Source organism: Dermacentor silvarum, chromosome 11, assembly GCF_013339745.2.
Source record: "Dermacentor silvarum isolate Dsil-2018 chromosome 11, BIME_Dsil_1.4, whole genome shotgun sequence".
NCBI classification, from domain to species: Eukaryota; Metazoa; Arthropoda; class Arachnida; order Ixodida; family Ixodidae; genus Dermacentor; species Dermacentor silvarum.
The window spans coordinates 79,094,606-79,114,570 of NC_051164.1; the positions used below are offsets into that span (position 1 = coordinate 79,094,606).

A 19,965-nucleotide genomic window follows, 5' to 3' on the forward strand; every position below is an offset into this window, starting at 1 on the left:
CGCGCCGTATGCTATATGTGCGAGTGAAAGCGCGCGAGGGACGCGCGCTTTCATGGGGAGCGAACGCACGGCGGAGAGCAAACGCGACTTGTTCCATCTCGCGAAAGGCCGTTGGGAGATGGGAGGGAGGGAGGGAGGGGAGGCGACGTTTAGCTGAACACCAAATGCGTATCTTGCGACCGGGCGCAAGGGGAACTGGCGACTCAATCTCCCACGCGAAAGAACTACTACACTACTACAGCGCGGGAGGGAGGGAGGGGGGCTTCTGCTCTGAGAGCAACTGCGTACTTATACTTTGCTCAGCGACGGGCGGTCGCTCACATCGTATCGTGAAAGCGATCGGCAACACGGCTCCTACCTTTGTATGTGCTGTGCTTTCCGCTGAAACGATAGACCGCATGAACCTTCGCTCGCTGCTGCTGGCGCGCTTGCTCACGCCAGTATTTTGACAGAGGTTGTGTGCGGTAATCGAGTGGGATCTATTATGTTTGCTTGTGCGCACTAACACCATACCCGGTAACACAGAAGCCCGGTGCTCTAACCACTAGCCACGGTCCCTTGCCATATTTGGAAGTTCACACATTAGCAACAACATGACCATAGCCTCCGAGATTGACGGCAATGCGACCGCAATCCAGTGTAATTTTCTGGCGAAAATTTTATAACCAGCTGATTTCGCCGTCTACTAGAATCCACTGAACTGAAAATGTATTTCTGAACCAACTGCGTATTGCACAGAATTTCGCGAAGAGCGTAATTTCTCATAATTTCAGTAGTAAAACTGGCGCTTCGGGGCTGTCAACATGTGGAAATTAAGGTGCTTAGATAAAACTTTTTTTTTATGTAGGGACCTTAGTGGGACTCCCGGAATATGGTGGCTTCAGACTGATATCGTTCTCGAACAGCCAGGACACCTTGAAGGCGCGCCTGACTAGCATGTTTAGTTTGTACAAATGGTTCATTATCTACTAAAATAGCATATAAAATCCGGTGTTCCTTTTTTTTCTTTTTACTGTAAGGCAAAAAATTTAATTCGATCGTAAGCACTCGTGCTGGGATGTACACTTGTATAAATTTCGAAAGTACCTGTGGGCCACTGCAGTTTGAGAGCCGACGAACTCAACGAGCGCAAATTTTATTCGTCCCTTTTTGTTTTCTTAGCTGGTTTATTTACACTGTAAATAAACCTTATTGCAAAATGTAGTACCGGTCAACGAAACCTTGTTATGGAAGATCATGCTTTCGACCAAGTCATGCTCGACACAGAGCCTCGCCCAATGACGTCCCGGCATTCCCATGGCGGCAAAGCGCTCGTTAGGAAACTCACATATACGGCGGCGCCATTTTCCGTCCAGGTAATACAGCTGGTGGACAAATCTCAACTGCCTGGGACGACTCCCTCGGGTGGAAGTTGATCTCGAAGGCTATGCTTCAGTGTAACTTCAAATGCCGGAAGCGAGATCCACAGCCGGAACTACGTCCTGGCTACCGTGTTTTGGACATCACCTATGTTTAGAAAAAAAAAAAAACTCTGGTGGCCTCGTCTTTAGCCGAATGGCGACGCTGTGCTTAACTCGGTTTCGAGACTCTTTGAGCTTCGAGACGGTGCTCGTTTGAAAACACGGCGGTTGAGCTATAGCTTTCCTTCTAACCATTTACACTGCTTTCGAGTAGAAGACATTTCTGAGAATGCACAAGGCTCCGTGACGCACGCGATGATCCAGCGTCGTATGGCGCCATACTTTCTCACTGACTCGTGTGACTGACTCCTACGCTTTGCCCTGGCACGCACCTGCAGATGAAGAAGAAGACAGCCATGACGAGAAGGACGATGCCACGCCGCAGTACGCGAAAAGCGGTGGCGGTGGGGGAAAGACGACCACACTGGTGAGTTTATGTCGCTTGTAACGCGCACTAGTGACCATGCCGTCCAAAATCTCGGGGGATGAGTTAAAACTCAGCTTTGTCAACTACACGTGTATGTGCGAGAAGACGGTTGGGGGCGCTGCAACTGCACGGAATTACAAGGTGTGTGGATGCAGATCCGGGTGCTTGTGATGCATTGCAAGATGCAGTTGCACGGTGTGTGCAGGTGCAGAGCCGTCTGTGTGTTGTGTGTGTGCGTATGTGTGCATGTGCGTGTGCGCACGCCATGGACACTGCATCGCACACTGCATCTCACTGCATCGCGTGCGCGCGCTGATTGGGTACATCTGAACTGATTGGGTACATCAGATTGGGTACATCTGAAATGTCGGGTATGTAACTTGTTTAAGAAACAGGCAGTGCTGAGAGCGATAACGAAAAAAAACAATGTTCACTCATCGCGCAAGTGGACCATGGAACCTCCAATATATATTTTTTTCGAGAGAGAGCGGTAGAAGTTACCCATTTTCCTTTATACTACTGAGTACTGCTTAGTACTACTACTACTACTGAGTACTACTGAGCACTTTATACTACTGCGTACGAGGCTGAAGCGCGCAGAAATAAGATGAGATCGCTTTGGTAAATTGCATGTAGAACGTTAAACGTAGAGATAGCCCAAAACGTGTATCTTAAAACATCTTTTGGCGTTTAGCTTATTGCGATAGATATATTGTCTGAAAGTAAAGATCGGGCTATGTAGAACATTCGGAATTTCGAACGCAAATCGAAAATGCTCGTTGTTTGTTTCTTATTCGATTCCAGAATTTACGAAATTGTGCAATAGTCGTATCTGTGTAGATATGAAGGATAACGCTTATTGCAGCCTTAAACAATACAGCCCTATGCAAGTAAAAACTGCTCCGAATGATTGTGCAGAAGCCAATCCGCGGTTGTAGCACAGACACCAGTTCCTGAGCGAACGCACGGCACAGATAACATATATGCTAACTGATTTGCTGTAATTCACTAGAAAAGCCTTGATTTTAGGCAGCCTCAAGTATGTATCAGTTTAAGCAATTAATTTAATCAGTGTGAGCGTATATGAACCCTTATTGTAGGTGCATAACATGCAACTACGAAATACCTCTCAAAAATTTATATCTCACTTAGGAGAAATGGAGAAATGTTCAATATTCGAAGGACATTTTTTTTTCTATAATATTCGTAATTATTTGACTCTGAAGTTTCACTATTTGGAGCCCTGCAGATTATCCATGCATGCTCACGCATGAACGTGTTCAAGGTCTAGACGGCTGGCGTTGTCACGTGCAAGAGCACACTACGTGCCACGTGTCATTTGATAAACAAACAAGCAAGGACGAGACCTGAGGATAGGTTTTCGCTGGAAGTGATGTTAACAGCCAGCTCTGCTTATGTCGATGTCGAGAGCGTCGTCGAAGCTTACGCGCTCTTTACGCCTTGTACAAAGCAGTTAATCGAAAAAAAAAGAGGTTAGTACAGGAACACAGGCGCATTGCAAGTTCATCACTGCACCTGGAATGTATAGGGGCAAAATTTTTCGATTCATCATTCGCCTACATTGTCCGTTATATAGGGGAAGCACAATGGAGACATTTTCGTTTCTAAACGCAGACGAGTGCTAGCAAGACCTGGGCAACGACTCCGCTTCTGATTACCACGCCACCGACGGTTCCTAGGACGCCAAAGGCTACCGCTAGCGCGCCTAAAACGCCAAGTATGACAACGCCGACAGCAGTGACTACCCCCTCAGCGTCTACCGCGACGCCGCCGAAGACGAAGCCAACGACAGTGAAGACGAAGCCAACGACAGTGAAGACGAAGCCAACGACAGTGAAGACGAAGCCAACGACAGTGAAGACGAAGCCAACGACAGTGAAGACGAAGCCACCGACAGTGAAGACGTCGCCACCGACAAAGGCGTCGACGAAAACGACGACGACGACCACCACAACGACAACGACCACAACGACAACGACCACAACGACCACAACGACGACCACAACGACGACGACCACAACGACCACGACAACCACGACGACGACAACCACGACGACAACCACGACGACGACCACGACGACGACCACGACAACCACGACGACGACGACCACAACGACAACGACGACGACGACCACAACTACGACGCCTGGCGTGGTGACCACGTCTGAACGTAAGTCGTTTTACGCGCAGGCTTAGATGTCCCGTCTGTCAAATCGGCGAAATTTGTCACCCCGAGGGAAGCAAGCGCCGCAGGGGGAAGGCGCCTCTAGGTGGAGAAGACAATCGCAGCGTTCGCGCCCTTTCCGTCGGCCCTTCGACGCCGCGGTGCACGCTATGCATGCTCGCGACGTCTCTTCTTTGCACGTGTAGCGATATGCGCCTTCCCTGTGGTACACCAGGAGTCACACAGTCGAGATCAATGTAGCGTCCGCGTCCTCATTCGCGCCCTTGCCGTTCGTGCTTCGACACCGCGGTGCTCGCTGTGCACGTTAGCCATGGAGGATGAAAAATATAGGAGGGAGCGTTACGTCGCACAGCCAGCCTTGGCAAGCGAACACTTCGTGTAAGCAGCAGTGGTGGCCCAACACGTGACCTCTTGCGTCGAGATCGCGGAGAATCGAGACTTTGCCGAGACGGTTGGTTACCGGTAGTTTTTATTAGGTTGCTGCTCTGCCAGCAGCTGCTCACATGCAGGGAGGAAAAAAAAGATTGTTCCTTGGTTTTTTTTTTCGTCGTTTTGTTTTTATTATTTCAAGAGTTTCGAATGGTTTCGAATGGGCATTGAAAAAAAAATCAGCCGGGATTACTAAAACCTACCGCGCGCTCTGACGTATCTTCCGTGCTGCGACGTTTTTATCACGTGCTGGGCCACCACAGTCGGCGACAATTCCGTTGCGGTATGCTCCCTCCTATATTTTCCTTCCTCCATGATGTTAGCGACGCCTCTTTGCAAGTGTAGCAATATGCGCTTTCTCTGTGGTACACCAGGCGTCGCATGGGCGAGATCAATGTAGCGACCCTACGTGATCTTTCCTTTTGTACTTTGACGACGCGGTGCTCACTCTGTATGTTCACGGCGAACGTGACCCGTGTAAGTGAAACGTCTATAACTTTTTGATTCCATGCTGTAGGAGGACAGCGTGCAAATAATGGTGCTATGACGCGCTTGTTTTTGTATTTCGTGGGCTTTCTTTAAAAGCAATTACAGAAAGCTCTATCAATGGTACTTAGTTGCAAACACTTCAGTCGGCCTTTTTTTTTTTAAATGTAATCTACAACTTTCGTATTAGCACTTTCTTGGTGAAGCCCATGCTTAAAAAGTTAGGCAATTAGTTTATACTAATTAATTGGCTTTGCAAAACGGGAAAAAAGATACCGCACACTAAGACACGCGATCCTCAACACCAGTGAGTTGGTTTGAGCCTCCTAGTACACCTCCGTCGTTTTTAAACATTGGCTACTTTCGGCTGGGACACCCTGTATATGACTCGATGTCAGGAGAAGCGCATACGAAATAAGGACACAGCGCAGTCTCACTGTTTACGTGTTTGTTCTCTGTCCTCTTCTTAAATGCGCTACACTATAACGCCGTTTCATACTTAGCAGGGGACATTACGGAAACAGCGCAAGAAGTGCGGTTATACGTGTATCACTACGCGCGCCTCGCAGTTTTGCCTAATGCTCGTGCTTGTAGCTTCAGATGATCATGTGACGTTGTTCATTGCGCATTCGGTTTCCTAATTAAAAAAAATTGAATTTTCTAAGCACAGCAAGGCAAGTCGTCTCTGCGCACATCATGCTAATGGTTGCGAATCGAACTAATAGCGCGAACTTTTGTTGAAAATAATCAATTTCAACTCTAATAAAAAATTGAATTTTCTAAGCACAGCAAGGCAAGTCGTCTCTGCGCACATCATGCTAATGGTTGCGAATCGAACTAATAGCGCGAACTTTTGTTGAAAATAATCAATTTCAACATTCACAAAGCCCTTTGAAGCAAGAAATTCGGACACACCTCTGTGTCCGAACGCACTTCCCATCAGTGTCGGTTTGGGGTGCTATTCTAGACCCTGTCGAAACCTGCCATACTTTCAAATTCGCCATCTTCTTAGCGCTGATTGGCTCACACGGCTGCCAAGGCCTCTCTCATTGGCTCAAAACACCGCCATTCCAAAATTTTGAAAGTATGACGGAATTCGACAATGTTCAGAGCAGCACGCCTGGCTGAACCGCTATACTCGTAGCTTCCGTAGACATTAGCGATACAGAGCCAATAGAGGTCCTTCAAGTAAAATTGAGTAGGAAACTGTATGCTGTACCTAGCGGAATACATTATTCGGGTTTACGCGCATACAAGTCTAGGCCGCACGTCACTTACTGTGTATCCAGGCACGGCTGTGTGTGCGCCTGACGGTAAATTTTCACGGCTTTCACCCGACAGGTCCGGGACTGCGTCGCTACACTACCGTGTGCACGGTGAGCTACTTGGACGTCGGTCTGTCGTTGCCCCTGATCGGAGCGTGTGACATCATCTTCTACGACTCGCTGTTACTTCGCCCCGAGGACACCTTCATGGGCACCTTCACCAACGCCTACCTGAAGCCGATCTTCGACGCCGCCAAGGAAAGCAACGTCAGCCACAACACTCACTTTGGGATGTCCGTGCATGCACCGTGAGCAGTGTTGCTAGCTTCCTCTCTAGCATACCCATGTAGGGATTTTATGGGGACACTAGTGAGAAACAATTGAGGAGCCACTGAATTTTGTCTTTTAGTGATGAACATATCTCACGGCAAAACTAATAAAAATAACGCTTTACATAGACGGTCTATATAGAGTCAAAGGACGTTCGTTTGCAAATTCTAGAGAATGTTTAGGAACTACCGACTAGCTCAGATTTACATCTTAGTGCCTGCAGGACTATGGATTTAAACTTTCTAGCTGTTTCTGTAAACCTTTCCATTTGTAAATCTCTAGACAAAATTACTAGGGGTCCCATATGCTACAACTAAGACGACTTGAAGGCGAAATCCCGAGCGCCGCTAACTCAGTGACACGACTACCACTTTTTTTTTTTTTTTTTTGCTGAGCAATCATCACTCTGAAACCACAATTTATAGTCATTTTTGCAAGTCACCACGTTTTCTTGGAATTCACCCTTCCTATGACTCACCGAACTCGAACTGTGACTAGCACTTTTTTTTGCTGAGTCACTCTCACGTGGACCCTCAAATCTCATATATTTTCACATATACTTCCATCGCACTTTATTTGCACTATTACTACAAATTTCCAATTTTCATCACTCTTAGTTCACCCTATCAGCACTTGATTCACCTTCATTCACTATTAATTCACTCTGATTTACTTCATTATCTCCATTATCTTAGCTCACTCTATCTCATCATTACTTTCCGTTTGGCTCCTATCACCCAACTAAACCCCTTTAACGCATCATCAATTCACTCATAATTCACCCCATTCACCCCTCTGTATACCCATTATCATTTCAGTTCAATTGCTTGATCAGTCTTGCACCCTTAAACGCGTTTTCTTTTTGCGCATTATCGCCTGTTATCCTAAGAGGGCCATTTCGTGCCAACGACGTGGTTTGGAAACGGCCTTGAAACTGAGACCTCACCATGAGACATATAAGGCTTTCGCCTTAAAATAGAAAGAGAAAAACCTTATTAACTCCGTCCGTCCGTCCATCCGTCCGACTGACTCACTGACTGTCAGTCAGTCAGTCAGACTGTACAACAAGGTTACAGGATTCATCGAAGTACAAACACTGCAGTTCGTGGCGGTACATTAGGCGGTAACTAGCTTACCCAAGAAAGTGCTAGGGAAAGTGTTTATCAGATAGGAAACGTCGCTGGATGTTTGTGACAGTATTAAATGGTTACCTTAGCAAAATGTCGTCCTATTTCTCTGTTGCCCTTCGCAGGGCGATCAACGAGTTCTCCGCCGAGGTCAAATCCGATGCCGGCAAGAAGCACTACCAGGATCACTGGCAGCACAAGATCTACCACTGGGGGGTCCTCAACATCCACGAGATGATTGTGAAGAACACCCCAGATATCCTGAAGACATCGCTCACCGTACTCAAGGTTAGCTACGGGAACACATATTGTTAACGTTGTTTCAATCTTGCTACGTGCATAGTCATGGAAAGTTCGGGAAATCAGCGACACTAAAGAAAGGATATATGAATACCCAAGAATAATCGCACAGCCACAATTTGGTTCATTTTCCAGAACTCATTGGAATAGGATGTACAAATGAACGAAGACACCTCTGTCCTACGAACCTAGATCTGAGAATCCCATTTTTAGCTTCTAAATTGATAAGAATCGGGATATTATCGTCGCGTATCTGATCGGCACTCGGTAAGTCGTGTAATCCTACCTCGAAGTAAGCTTCGATTCTCACACTTTCGGAATAAAGGCAGCACGGTACGATTCCTGTGTTATTACTTTCTGTGTAAACAGCTAGTCGCCAAACTGAAGTGGCTCGTCCAACCAACACAAACTGGATCGCAATTTTTTTTATGTTTTGGTGTTTACGTGCCAAAAACGACGACCTCATTATGAGGTACACCACTGTGAGGAGCTCCAGATTATTTCTGATCACTTGGGCTTCTTCAGCGTGCATCCAATATATGGTACGCGGGCGTTTTTTTCATTCGATTTGACCCCGCGACCTCCTGCTTAGCTGCGAACCGCCGAAACCACTAGGCAAACATGGCCGGTGGACCGCAAATTAGTTGCCATCTTAAATGTGTATGAGTTATCACATAGGCCAGAAATGTTCCAGGACGACACATTGTACAAGTGTCATTTTCATTGCCGCAGAAGTTAGGCAGCATTTCTGCCTGCGTTCACATAACGTCGGAAGGTTTCCCTGGGGTCGATAGAAGGAGGTGGCGGTATAAAACACGCAAATACGTTTGTGCGACGTGTGACGTGCGTTCTTTATTGTATTTCATTGTCCAGCGGCAAAATGTGCATTGGGAAGACTGTCAGATGCATCAGTGTACGATTGAAAGAACTTTTATTCTTCGTTAAAGATAACGCTGACGGTCGTGTGTGTGCACTAAAACAAATATTTTATTTAAGAGCAAGCTTTAGCTCGGGCACTCCTATGTAAATACATGTAAAAGACAATGCGTTTTTCTCGGCAACCACTGCACCACATTTGACGAGGTTTGCTGCATTTAAAAGAAAAGCTTAGAATCTGGTGACTGTTGGTTTCGAATTTTTTATTTAGATCGTAAATCTTTATTAAAAATTGGCAAAAATTGCAAATTTTCAGAAAGCGAAACTATCTAGTTTACAACTCTGTAATTCGGCAATGAAAACAGTCTCACGATTCTGTGCATTGCATATAATAGTACATCTAAAGCGGACAAAACTGATATAGTACAAATGAATCCCCCCCCCCCCCCCCCCCAAAAAAAAAAATTTACTAATATGGAAATAGCTTTTGCAGAACCCTTGTACAGAACGTAACGAGTTCACGTAAGATATAAATTGACATACTGAATTTGTCCGCTTTCAATGGTCTAATGGATGTTGTTTACAGAACCGCGATAGCTGTTCTTGTTGCATAGCTATTAATTAGTAAACTTCGTGCTTCTATTTTTTTTTCGAACTTTCGAAATTTTGAAATTCCTTTAAAAAAAATTCAGACCCTAAATTGAAATTTCGCTTCCAACAGTCGCTAGCATTTAACTATCTCTCCAAAGCAACAAATTTCATTAAAATCGGTCCGGAGGTTATCTTAGAAAAGCTTTTGTGCATTTTACGTGTATTTGAATAGGCCGCATCAGAGAAGCCTCTAAAGGCTAATGAACAAGTGACTCGCGAAATTAAGGAGGCGTGAAAACAGTAAGGCAGGTTCACAGAGGACCAGCTCTGGTCCTGTTCGCCTACATGTCTGTCTCCGTGTCTTCGCGCTGTTTGCACTTTCAATCTTGCAGGGAAACATTTGTAAGAAATTATTTGAATTCAAAGGACAAGTGTTACAACAGTTACTTGAGGAAGAGGTACAAAACCGTACTTGAGATGTTAACGGTGATACTGATTAATGAAAGATTCATACGCTTTCGCAGTGATTCTCACGCGGCGCTATTCTATGCAGTGCAACCTTTGACGATTTCAATTATGACGCAACTGCTCGCAGGAGCTGAAGGAAATTGCCACGGCAGCGGGCAAGAACGCCTCGATGGTTGTGGGCCTTTACTGCAAGGCCACCACTGGCTGTGATAAAGTGTCCGAATACCTCAAGTAAGGTTCCTCAGTTTGTCCACCCAAATCGAGTAGTTGTCCTATCAAGTGACTGTAAAACTTTAGACAGACAGACAGACAGACATATATATATATATATATATATATATATATATATATATATATATATTAGCGGCGGGGATCCAGTCTTGAAGTAAAGGCAGCGAGGAAACGTGCCAAGCTGCTGTAGGTGGAGTTGGTTTCCACGTATACGCCCAAATAATTTGCCTAGATTATGTCCCTTCTGACAATTTAAGTCTTAGCTATATATAGGGGCATACGGTTTTTTTTTTACATTGTTTTGTTTAAGAAAGCATTCATTCGTTTACAAGAAAGTTGTGCTGTTATTTTTGTGGATAACGAATTTGGTCTCGCCAAGACGGCGGTCAGACCTGCTACGCGGCAGAGGGTGCTAAGAATCTCTGGGTCCGGACAGGCCGTCAATGGAAACTGAACCTGACAACGTTCAACACGCGCACCCTCTCGTGTGAGGCTAGCTTAGCAGGACTATTTGAAGAATTATCAGGCATTGCCTGGGATATTATTGGCCTTAGTGAGGTTAGCAGAACTGGTGAGGCTTACACAGTGCTGACTAACGGCCACGTCCTCTGCTACAGAGGTCTTCTAGATAAGAGAGAATCCGGGGTAGGATTTCTAGTGTACCCTCATGTGGGGCCTGAAACCGAACTCTGAGGAGTGAGCGAACGGAACTGGCGGGAAACCGCCACGCACAGAGGAGCGGGCGAGGGAGCGCAAGAGGGCGCGATGCGTAGCACCCTAGCAGACGGCGTCCGAAGCGCACCTTACGCGCCCCTCCGCCGCTGACGTGAGAGTACGTAACCAGAACCGGCGCACAGCTGGCGCACGCGAGCGAGCAACGGAGTAGGTGCGCGCCGGGAGAGCAGAAGCGAGTGAGGAGGGAGCGAAGTCACCACTCCGCTGCGTTAGGCAGGCGTTCACTATGTGTCAGGTGGTGTGTAGCTCTAATTAGCTTGTATTTAGTTTAATTAGTAATGAGCGGGTACCCATGGTTTAAGTGAGACGTCATTGATGACGTTGCTTCTGGTCTTGGGCCTGTACTGATGCGGTGGGCATCTAAAGTGTACGATTGTATGCCTTGGTGTACGGCAGACTTTCCTTAATTGTTTCTCATTATTCCTGGCATTTAATTACCTCTTTACTGTACCAAACCTGTGCTCTCATGTCATGTCTATCATCAACCATACCTGGAACCATCGATATCTACCTGTTTATTTTTGGATGATTTATTTTTTAATTTCGTCCCACCTCTGTGACAAACCGGAAGTCGTCCCTAACCGGTAGTTGCTGCGCAAGAAACAAGAGTGTCACTCGGTGCTCGTGCCACTAATATTTTCACCATCCATCGCATAGTTCTCAAGGGCAACGCCCATGAGGTTTTTCTTTTTCTTTTTTGTTCTATGAATCGATTAGGAACTCGACAAGAAGCATTTTCTTCCATCTTATCATGCAGTGATCATTATTTTTTATTATAACTGCTTTTGTAGTAGTAACAGAATCATAATGATGAGTCGCTACGTTATCGGGCTAGTACCAAAATGTCCTGGTAGACTGTCTCGAATCGTGTCTTACATTTACTCCAATCTCTCTCTTACTGAAACTCTGCTCTCGAAAATATTGAAGCCTATCACGTTTCTGAGTATCAATCTAAGCTTGACTTAATATTTGTTTTCAGTGTCCCTTTAGGGATTACCAATCACTCAGAATTAGGCGAGCGCCTGATGATAGGCAGTGCATGAAAAATATTTAAAAGGCAGTTTCACATAGTGGGCGTCCATTATATGGCGTGGATCAGGGTGTGGGTTGGTAGATACGGCTCGAAGCCTGCACTTTTGTTTATTTCGTATAGTTCACATCTGACATTGCCACGGCGTCGCGTGGTGCAGTATCTCTTTACACTCTCTTACCATATAGCCACATAAATGCACACAATAAGCCCGCCTCAGTCCACCACGCATGTGCAGTCGATCTCCACGTCAGATCTTTTATTCCAGGACTGTGTACCTACCCGACGGTATCGTGGTCTTGGGCCACATATCTTACAACGACAACAACATCACGGGCTGCATCATGTTGCCGACTAGCCTCTACGAAGACTCGAAAAAGGCGACAAAGAACTGGCAAAACTTGACCTACATGTACTCGATGGTGAGTTTAAAATATTCAGAAAGCAGGTGCTTTTCGCAATCAGTAATATGATGAACACTAAAGTGCGTGCACGATAAAGTTCCTATACGTAAGACACATGACATGGTTGTGTAACGCCGAAGTGCTTTATCTACCTTTCCAGTGACGAAAACGTCGATGTATTCAATTTCCTGATGACCTGTACAAAGACACAAAACAGGATATATTCTATGGTCATGACAGGAATTGATGTTGCACTCGAATTGATATTGACGAATTGATAAACTGCCTCGAGTGGCTAGTCGCGCGGAAATATTGCGTGTATTCGCGGGCTTCTTTCACACTCAAAAAGACTCATGTAGCACGTATCCTGCCGTTGCTCTCTTTTCGACCAGGGACTAAACACTTACTCCCCAAAATTTGCACACGACACGCACACTCCTGCAGTTAGTCCTTCGAGGGACGAAAGCGCCCTTTTTAGGACACAACAGAAAGCCGTATCGGAAGTTTTTCATGTTGCTCTACAATTTTCTCATTTACGCTTTTCATCTAATTATAATAATTCAGAAGTTGCTTATGACTAATTATATAATTAGGCAGAATTGAAACATAATCTGAGCTACTCCAAGCGACGCAAACATTACCTTGGTTCTGTCCTGCTACGTAGCATTTGCAGATTTTTAAGTTTGGCCCAAGCTAAGTGAAACACCGTTTCTGCACATTATGTACGCAGTCTCAACGTACCTTAAGCCGCTCCTTGAGCATGTGCACATTAGATGTGAGCCCATTCTAAACACAGCGCGCCTATTGCTGCCCCTATGACGTCATGACTGGCTATTTTCAAGAAAACAGAAGAAACGAAACCTTCGCGAATATATGATAATCTGAGCGGTTGATACATCAAAGACATCGAAGTGGTCTAAATGAGTTCGCGACCCTTTGGAAGTGCCAGGGGCTAAGTTTGCTGGGTGTTCTTAGCTATGGATAAGTCGTAATATAGACTCAGCCTTCGCGTTCTCACCGACACCTTGGTCATAAGTGATACGGCCGCTTCGGGGCTTCTACGCAGGCTGCGTTGCTGGACCATGCCGTCAGCAATTATATACCGCCGCGCTGCCGTACAATCTCCTGCACTATTTCCAAAGTGACGCCGGCAAAACGCCACATGAGAAGATTTAAAAAAAAATTCCCAATTACTGGCTGAAAACACTCGAAAAGAAGTTTTTCCCTTCTAGTGCGGTATACGCAAGGTAACACTCATTTCATAATCACTGCTAATTAGGTTTCATGTGGAAAATTTGGGACTCCGAAGCAGGTTGCGCAGCTGGCTGTTCTTTGATTGGCATTTTATAGCGTCAACGCTACCCTGCGCAGGACTTCATTACCACACGAACACCGCTGTGGAACTTCACTTAAAACCTCCGCTTTAAAACCCATTGCCTGACAGTCACCTACGCTTCCGTCTGCAAAGTGTACAGCGTGCCTGCGCGCTCATTTCTTCTCTCTCCAGAACGACGCCGTAAAAACGGTTAAACACCTGCAACAGACAGAGGGTCTCGACACCATGTTCGCCGTGTCAACGACGATGGCGGGGCGTTGGTATAAGCCAGAGAGGCCGGACAACAAGAACGTCAAATATGCCGGAAGGTACCGCCCTGCGAACCCGTGCAAATTGGAAAGCTACCCTCAGAAGGCGCACGTACAAGCCGTAAGTCGCGTTCGTTAATACAAATGTTTTTTTCAGAGAACGTTTTCACTATGTTAGTGTTGTGTTTGCGTGTGTGTGTGTGTTTGCGTGTGTGTTCGCGCGCGCGCGCGCGCGTGTGTGTGTGTTTGCGTGCGTGTGTGTGTTTGCGTGTGTGTTTGCGTGTGCGTGTGCGTGCATGCGTGTGCCGCCTGTCACGTTCTTCGACGCTGGTCCGTCAGACAGCGCCGCCCCGCAAATCGCAATCGTTGTCGCCCGGCCACACCGTTATGGTCAGTATTATCATCAATCCATCGTAGTCGTGTCGTCGCCATGCCGCAGTCATCACACGCGCGCTAGCACCCCATAAAGAGTAAATGATGTCAGGAACACCGCATCTATAACAAGTTTCTGGCTCTTTCAATCCCTTCCGTGGCATGCATTCTGCTACCCAGAGAGCCGTTCCTGGGGCGCGGATTCGGACGCCACCTATTGTTCGCTTTTCACGGACCTGTTGCGCGATTTAGCAATACTTCACGGAAACCCAAACAAAGCTCGATAGCCAACAAATCTGCAAAATGCTTTGCATAACCGATTCCCGCGCGCGCACTGCGTGGGATGTGTGCAATTTTAGTTTTCTCTGCTTCCTTTATTTTAATATTGTGCAACAAAATAAATATAAATAAATAAATGCAATAGTCTAGTAGGAATCGAGCAGAAATGCTCTATACACTCGCTCTGCCTTAGTTGCCTCTCTCCCTCCGCGCTCACTTCTTCCAGATGTGCGGCAACACAACCTTCCAATACACAAAGAACTTCGCGTACACGGCGAGTCGGGTCACCGGATACTCCTGGGACAAGACGCATGGATTCACGATAACCTTCGAAACGGAGGAAACACTCAAAGTAAAGGTGAGCGCCTATACAGCGTGCTATCGACGACCCTCCACAATCCTCGCGTGCCGACCGCGCACCTTACTCCTATATCTAGTCGCGACATGGCTTCATAAAAAGTTAAACAATTTACACCTTAAAAATGAATGAGGGTGCAAATTTTTTACATCGTACTGTGGTGACACTAGAGACATACACAAAAGAGAAATAACGAGCAGCAGATTTGTGCCACCTTGTGGAATGACAGCCTAGTTTCCTGCGAGGTGTCTTTTTTTTTTCCCCCGAGCAATTGTATTAAGAACGTCCCGTCGAACGTCAGAAATATGAACTTTGCACGTTGTGGGTTTACTGTAACGTTCTTATATACCTGTACTATTAGCGTCAAACGAAACGAGAACAGCGCAGCGCATGGCCGAAACATAAGTGAAAGTATAGTGCGCGCCGTCCAGTCATCACCATTGAGAGGCGCGCACATCCGGTTTGACCGAACTGCGCGATGTTGCTTTGCCTATCATTTATGACCACTGCAGGATGAACCCTCTCCCTGCGACCTCCAATTACTCCTGTCTTGCGCTAGCAGATTCCAACTTGCGCCTGCAAACTTCCTAACTTCATCACCTCACCTAGGTTTCTGCCGTCCCTTCTCTTGGTATCCACCGGTTATCCATCCTACGCACGTACATGGCCTGCCCAGCTCCATTTCCCCCTCTTAATGTCAACTAGAATATCGGATATCCCCGTTTGCTCTCTGATCCACACCGCTCTATTCCTGTCTCTTAACGTTAGGCCTAACATTTTTCGTTCCATCGCTCTTTGTGCGGTCCTTAACTTGTTCTCGAGCTTCTTTGTTAACCTCCAAGTTTCTGCCTCATATGTTACCACCGGTACAATGCAATGATTGTACACTTTTCTTTTCAACGACAATGGTAAGTTCCCAGTCAGGATTTGGCAAAGCCTGCCGTGTGCACTCCAACTCGATTTTATTCTTCTCTAAGTTTCCTTCTCATGGTCAGGGTCCCCTGTGAGTAATTGACCCAGATAAACGTACTCCTTTACGGACTCTAGAGGCTCACTGGCGATCCTGAATTCTTGTTCCCTTGCCAGGCTTTTGAATAGTATATAGCTTCGCTATATATACTGCGATATTTTCGCTTGTGTTCTGGTTCTCTTTCACTTGAAAGCGAGAAAAGCTGACGCCGCAAGCTGTAGCAGCCGCACCGCTGTTCGCGTTTCATTTGACACCGAGGGCACGCACGGTTTCGCCGTGCTGTGCGGCAACACTCGCCCGCTACTGCGATATTTTAGCTTCTGTTTTGTTTGAATTTTCTATTTCTCGCTTTCAGATAGAAGAGAAACAGAACAGCAACGAAAATATCGCAGTATAGGGGGCGTGCCTGTCAATGGTGATTATGACTGGACCGTGGGCACTATACCTTCAGTTGTGCTTCGGCCACGCGCTGCGCTGACCGCGTTTCATCTGACGCCGATGGTAGCTCACGTTAGCGAGTAAAGTGACGCTTCTTGAGTGCATGCAATCACATCTAGTTACGCGCCCGCTCGCAGTTCTGCTTCACTTTCGACAACCACACGGAGCTGCTGGTCGGGGTCGCCGCCTACGACGTGAACTACGATGCTGCGCCCAAGAACTGCACGGGATTCATAGGAGCCGCCTGGTCGCGGCTGCTTTTTGTCGAGAAGATTCGCAAGCTGCTGAACATTCCTGGCATGTACTCGCCGGGGGTATTTTTATCACGATGCGTGGCAGGTACGTCCGTTGTGTGAACTATGTCCCTTTCATCATCATCATCATATTTATGTTCTCTGCTAGGCCAATGCGTCTTGCAGCTAATATTTTATGCTCAGATCTCTTTTGCTTTTTCTTTTTTTTTTTGCGTACACTAATTTAGAGCTATAATTGGTCCTGGTATTTCATCTTGCACTGTAACCCAATTCCTACTCTATAATGTCTCATGTACTTGAAAGAGAACAACAATGAATGAATATTCAATAACGTAATCACTTAACGCATCAAGAAGGCTACACGTTGCTTGCGCGTATCTTGCGCTAATAATTTCGAATCGCCTAAGTTCTGCTTAGTGACCACTTACTTACTGTAAGCTATGCGGTTCGAGTTTAGGAATGATACGTGTATAGCAAGTACAGTGGTTTCAAAGTAAGTGGACAGAAACTAAGTACATAGTAGTAAGTAGATAAGTAGTAGTAAGTAGATCAATTCTAAAGTAAGGGGAAACAAATTTTACGTATGTTTCACTTCTTTATTGACACTAAGGGGGAACAGCATTAAGATTGTAAGGGCGCTTTCTTATTTTAACACTCAGGCGTGTGCGTCTCAGCTTGCGTGACAGCTGAGAAAAAGCAGCCGCTAATTTTTTTTTTTTTTTTTTTTTTTTTTTTTTTTTTTTTTTTTTTTTTTTTTTACAGAGGTCCAACGAAGACCAGGAAGATAGCCGTTCAGTGGCCGCTTCCAACCCGTGCCGCGTCTCCCAGGCTCCGTTCAACTTATCAATAAAGCAATTCCTGCCTGAAGCAATTAATGTATTCCTGATTTTTTTTTTTTTCATACGTTAGCGTTAAAAGTGTCAAAGTGGGGAAAAAAAGTGTGTAAAGTGTAGTAAGTTGGTCCCGTGGTAGAGAAAGAGAGGGGAGTGCAAATTTAGTGCAAAGTGCCTCGTGCGGCCAGTCGCGAGGCAATCTTGCGTGCATCCGTGGGCTTTGCGAGCAACTACGGCGGGTTTTTGCTTAGTCATCCCCTTACGCGCGAGAGCCGTGTGGTAGACACTAATGGTATCTTCGACTGGTCGCCTCGGAGCGCTCTAGATCGCTCTCACGAGCGACGTTGTCTTCGGCTGGTTGAAAGAGGGCGTGCGCCTTGCGTTCGGCTGGTTCTTTTCGATCGTTCTCCTCCCGCGTCGAGCGCTCTGAGGCGCTCCGCGCCCTGTCGTCGGAGCAGTCGCCGAGATGGGACTCGCTCCGCGACAGCCGACCGGAGCAGACGTGTTGCGGATGGGCTCCTGCTCCACCCCGATAAGCTGCGAGTCGTCCTTCTCCGCCAACGCCGGTTGCTATCGCACCTCCGGCTGCCTTGGTCGCCTCATGCCGAACGGCCCGACGGGTTCGCCGCCGCCTGCGTGTCGATACTCCTACGCTTCCTGGCCCGCCGCTCCTCAGCCCAGCCGCTAAACCGGTTTCGAGTCGGACTCTGCCTGCGCGGCCCTGCCGCGTCAGGCTCTCCGACTGTCAACCGCCGCCCCGACTACTGAAATGGCCGCCGGAAATTCGCCCGATGATGCGGGCCCTTCCAGCGATCACCAACTGACACCATCGATGGTCAACCTCCCTGATGAAGACTCCGATATGGATTCGCGTGAATATTCCTCCCAAGATCCAGGCCTCCTGACATCGTCGTCCGATCCTGCTGCGAGCTCCCCTTCCCACGGGCCTGCGTGGGAATACTCTCTCAGCAGGCATCGGGCGAAGAAGCTCCGCAGGGCCGCCCGGGAAGCTCAGATCTCCTCATCATTGGGTGCAGCTAATTCCGTGAGTGGCACTCCGTCCAATGTCAACGTCCCGTCCCCAGACATAACCCGAAAGCCCGGTCCTCGTCGCCCTAGACTTCCACCCCTTCCAAAGGGAGATCTGAAGGTAGTTATCCGGCCGACAAGAGGCCTAGCCCTCAAACAATACCCCAACCACGCTATCTCGGCAGCAATTGTCATGTCCTGCCAGACCCCCGCCCGTGTGGAGGGGAAATACGTCGTGCGCCCCCACAAGGGCTCAAACATCCTGATAGTCAGCACCCCGCACGAGGAAACTGCTGACGAGATCTGCCAACTTACCCACCTGAAGCTGGCCAACCAAGCCCACCCGGTGAGAGCGTACGTGCCGTTCTCACCGCAAACCATCAGAGGTGTCATTCACGGACTGGACCCCAACAACACAAGAGACACCCTCATGAAAGGACTGTGGGTGCGGGACACCCGCATCAAGATCCTGGACGCCCGCATCTTGGGCACATCTACAACGGCACTGCTCACCATAGACGGGCCCCACCTGCCCAGGCTGGTCTATCATTTCGGCGGCTGCATTTCGAATGGGGCAAAATGTCGAAATGGTGTACTTGAAAATACTTAGCTGGACGTTAAGGAATCCCAGGTGGTCAAAGTTAACCCGGAAGGCCCCGCTACGGCGTACCTCACAATTAAATCGTGCTTCTGACGTACAGCACACCCCCACAAGGCAAAAAAATAAGGTGACCGAAGGCAGGCGTCGCGTTGAATTGATTCGTTCCGTTTATCCTAAGCCACACCTTTCAGATTGAAGCGCTCTCTTGGGCTGCACAAGGGTGAAATTCTTAATATTGTCTGCTACTTGTCACATATTGAAATTTTAGCCACGTTGAAATTTTGGGAAACTAGGTGGCAGACCGGTCAACTAGTACAACACACACATACCGACTATGCGACTTAGCGACTATGGTGTAGCGTAGCTAAGCACGAGGTCACGGGACCAAATCCTGGCCGCGGCGGCCACATTTTGATGGGGGCGAAATGCAAAAACACCCGTGTCCCATGCATTGGGAGCACGTTGAAGATCCCCTGGCGGTCAAAATGAATCCGGAGTCCCCCACTACGGCGTGCTTCATAATCAAATCGTGGTTTAGGCACGGAAAACCACAGAATTCAACTCAATTCAACAACACACACATTACGTACCCCGACCCCGGTGAAATTTTCTGTATCAGACGTCGAGAATGTTCTTTGCACTCTGCAGCACAAAACTTTGCAAAGACACCTGATTCGACGAACGTGCACAGTATTCCTCACCATACAGAGCGGAACCACTCCTGAACCACCGAACCAAAAGGTTGACCGCACGTTCGACACGCTTCGCCATCGTTTACGCTTAGATATACACTCGCCTCTTGTGCCGCAACAAAAGACAAACGTCCCCACTTTGTAGTTACTGTGATAACTCCAACGCTTCAATTGAGGATATTATCATAGA

General features: G+C 47.2%; 1 protein-coding gene across 1 annotated transcript; it reads left to right on the forward strand.

Moving 5' to 3' along the window:
* Positions 1 to 10,100: 10,100 nt before the first annotated feature.
* Positions 10,101 to 17,488, forward strand: LOC125941253 (uncharacterized). Its single transcript, XM_049658215.1, has 6 exons — positions 10,101 to 10,196; positions 12,230 to 12,383; positions 13,873 to 14,070; positions 14,827 to 14,958; positions 16,504 to 16,705; positions 17,383 to 17,488. The coding sequence occupies exons 1-6, from the start codon at positions 10,135 to 10,137 to the stop codon at positions 17,406 to 17,408; spliced, it is 774 nt and encodes a 257-aa protein (XP_049514172.1). The 5' UTR covers positions 10,101 to 10,134; the 3' UTR covers positions 17,409 to 17,488.
* Positions 17,489 to 19,965: the final 2,477 nt, after the last annotated feature.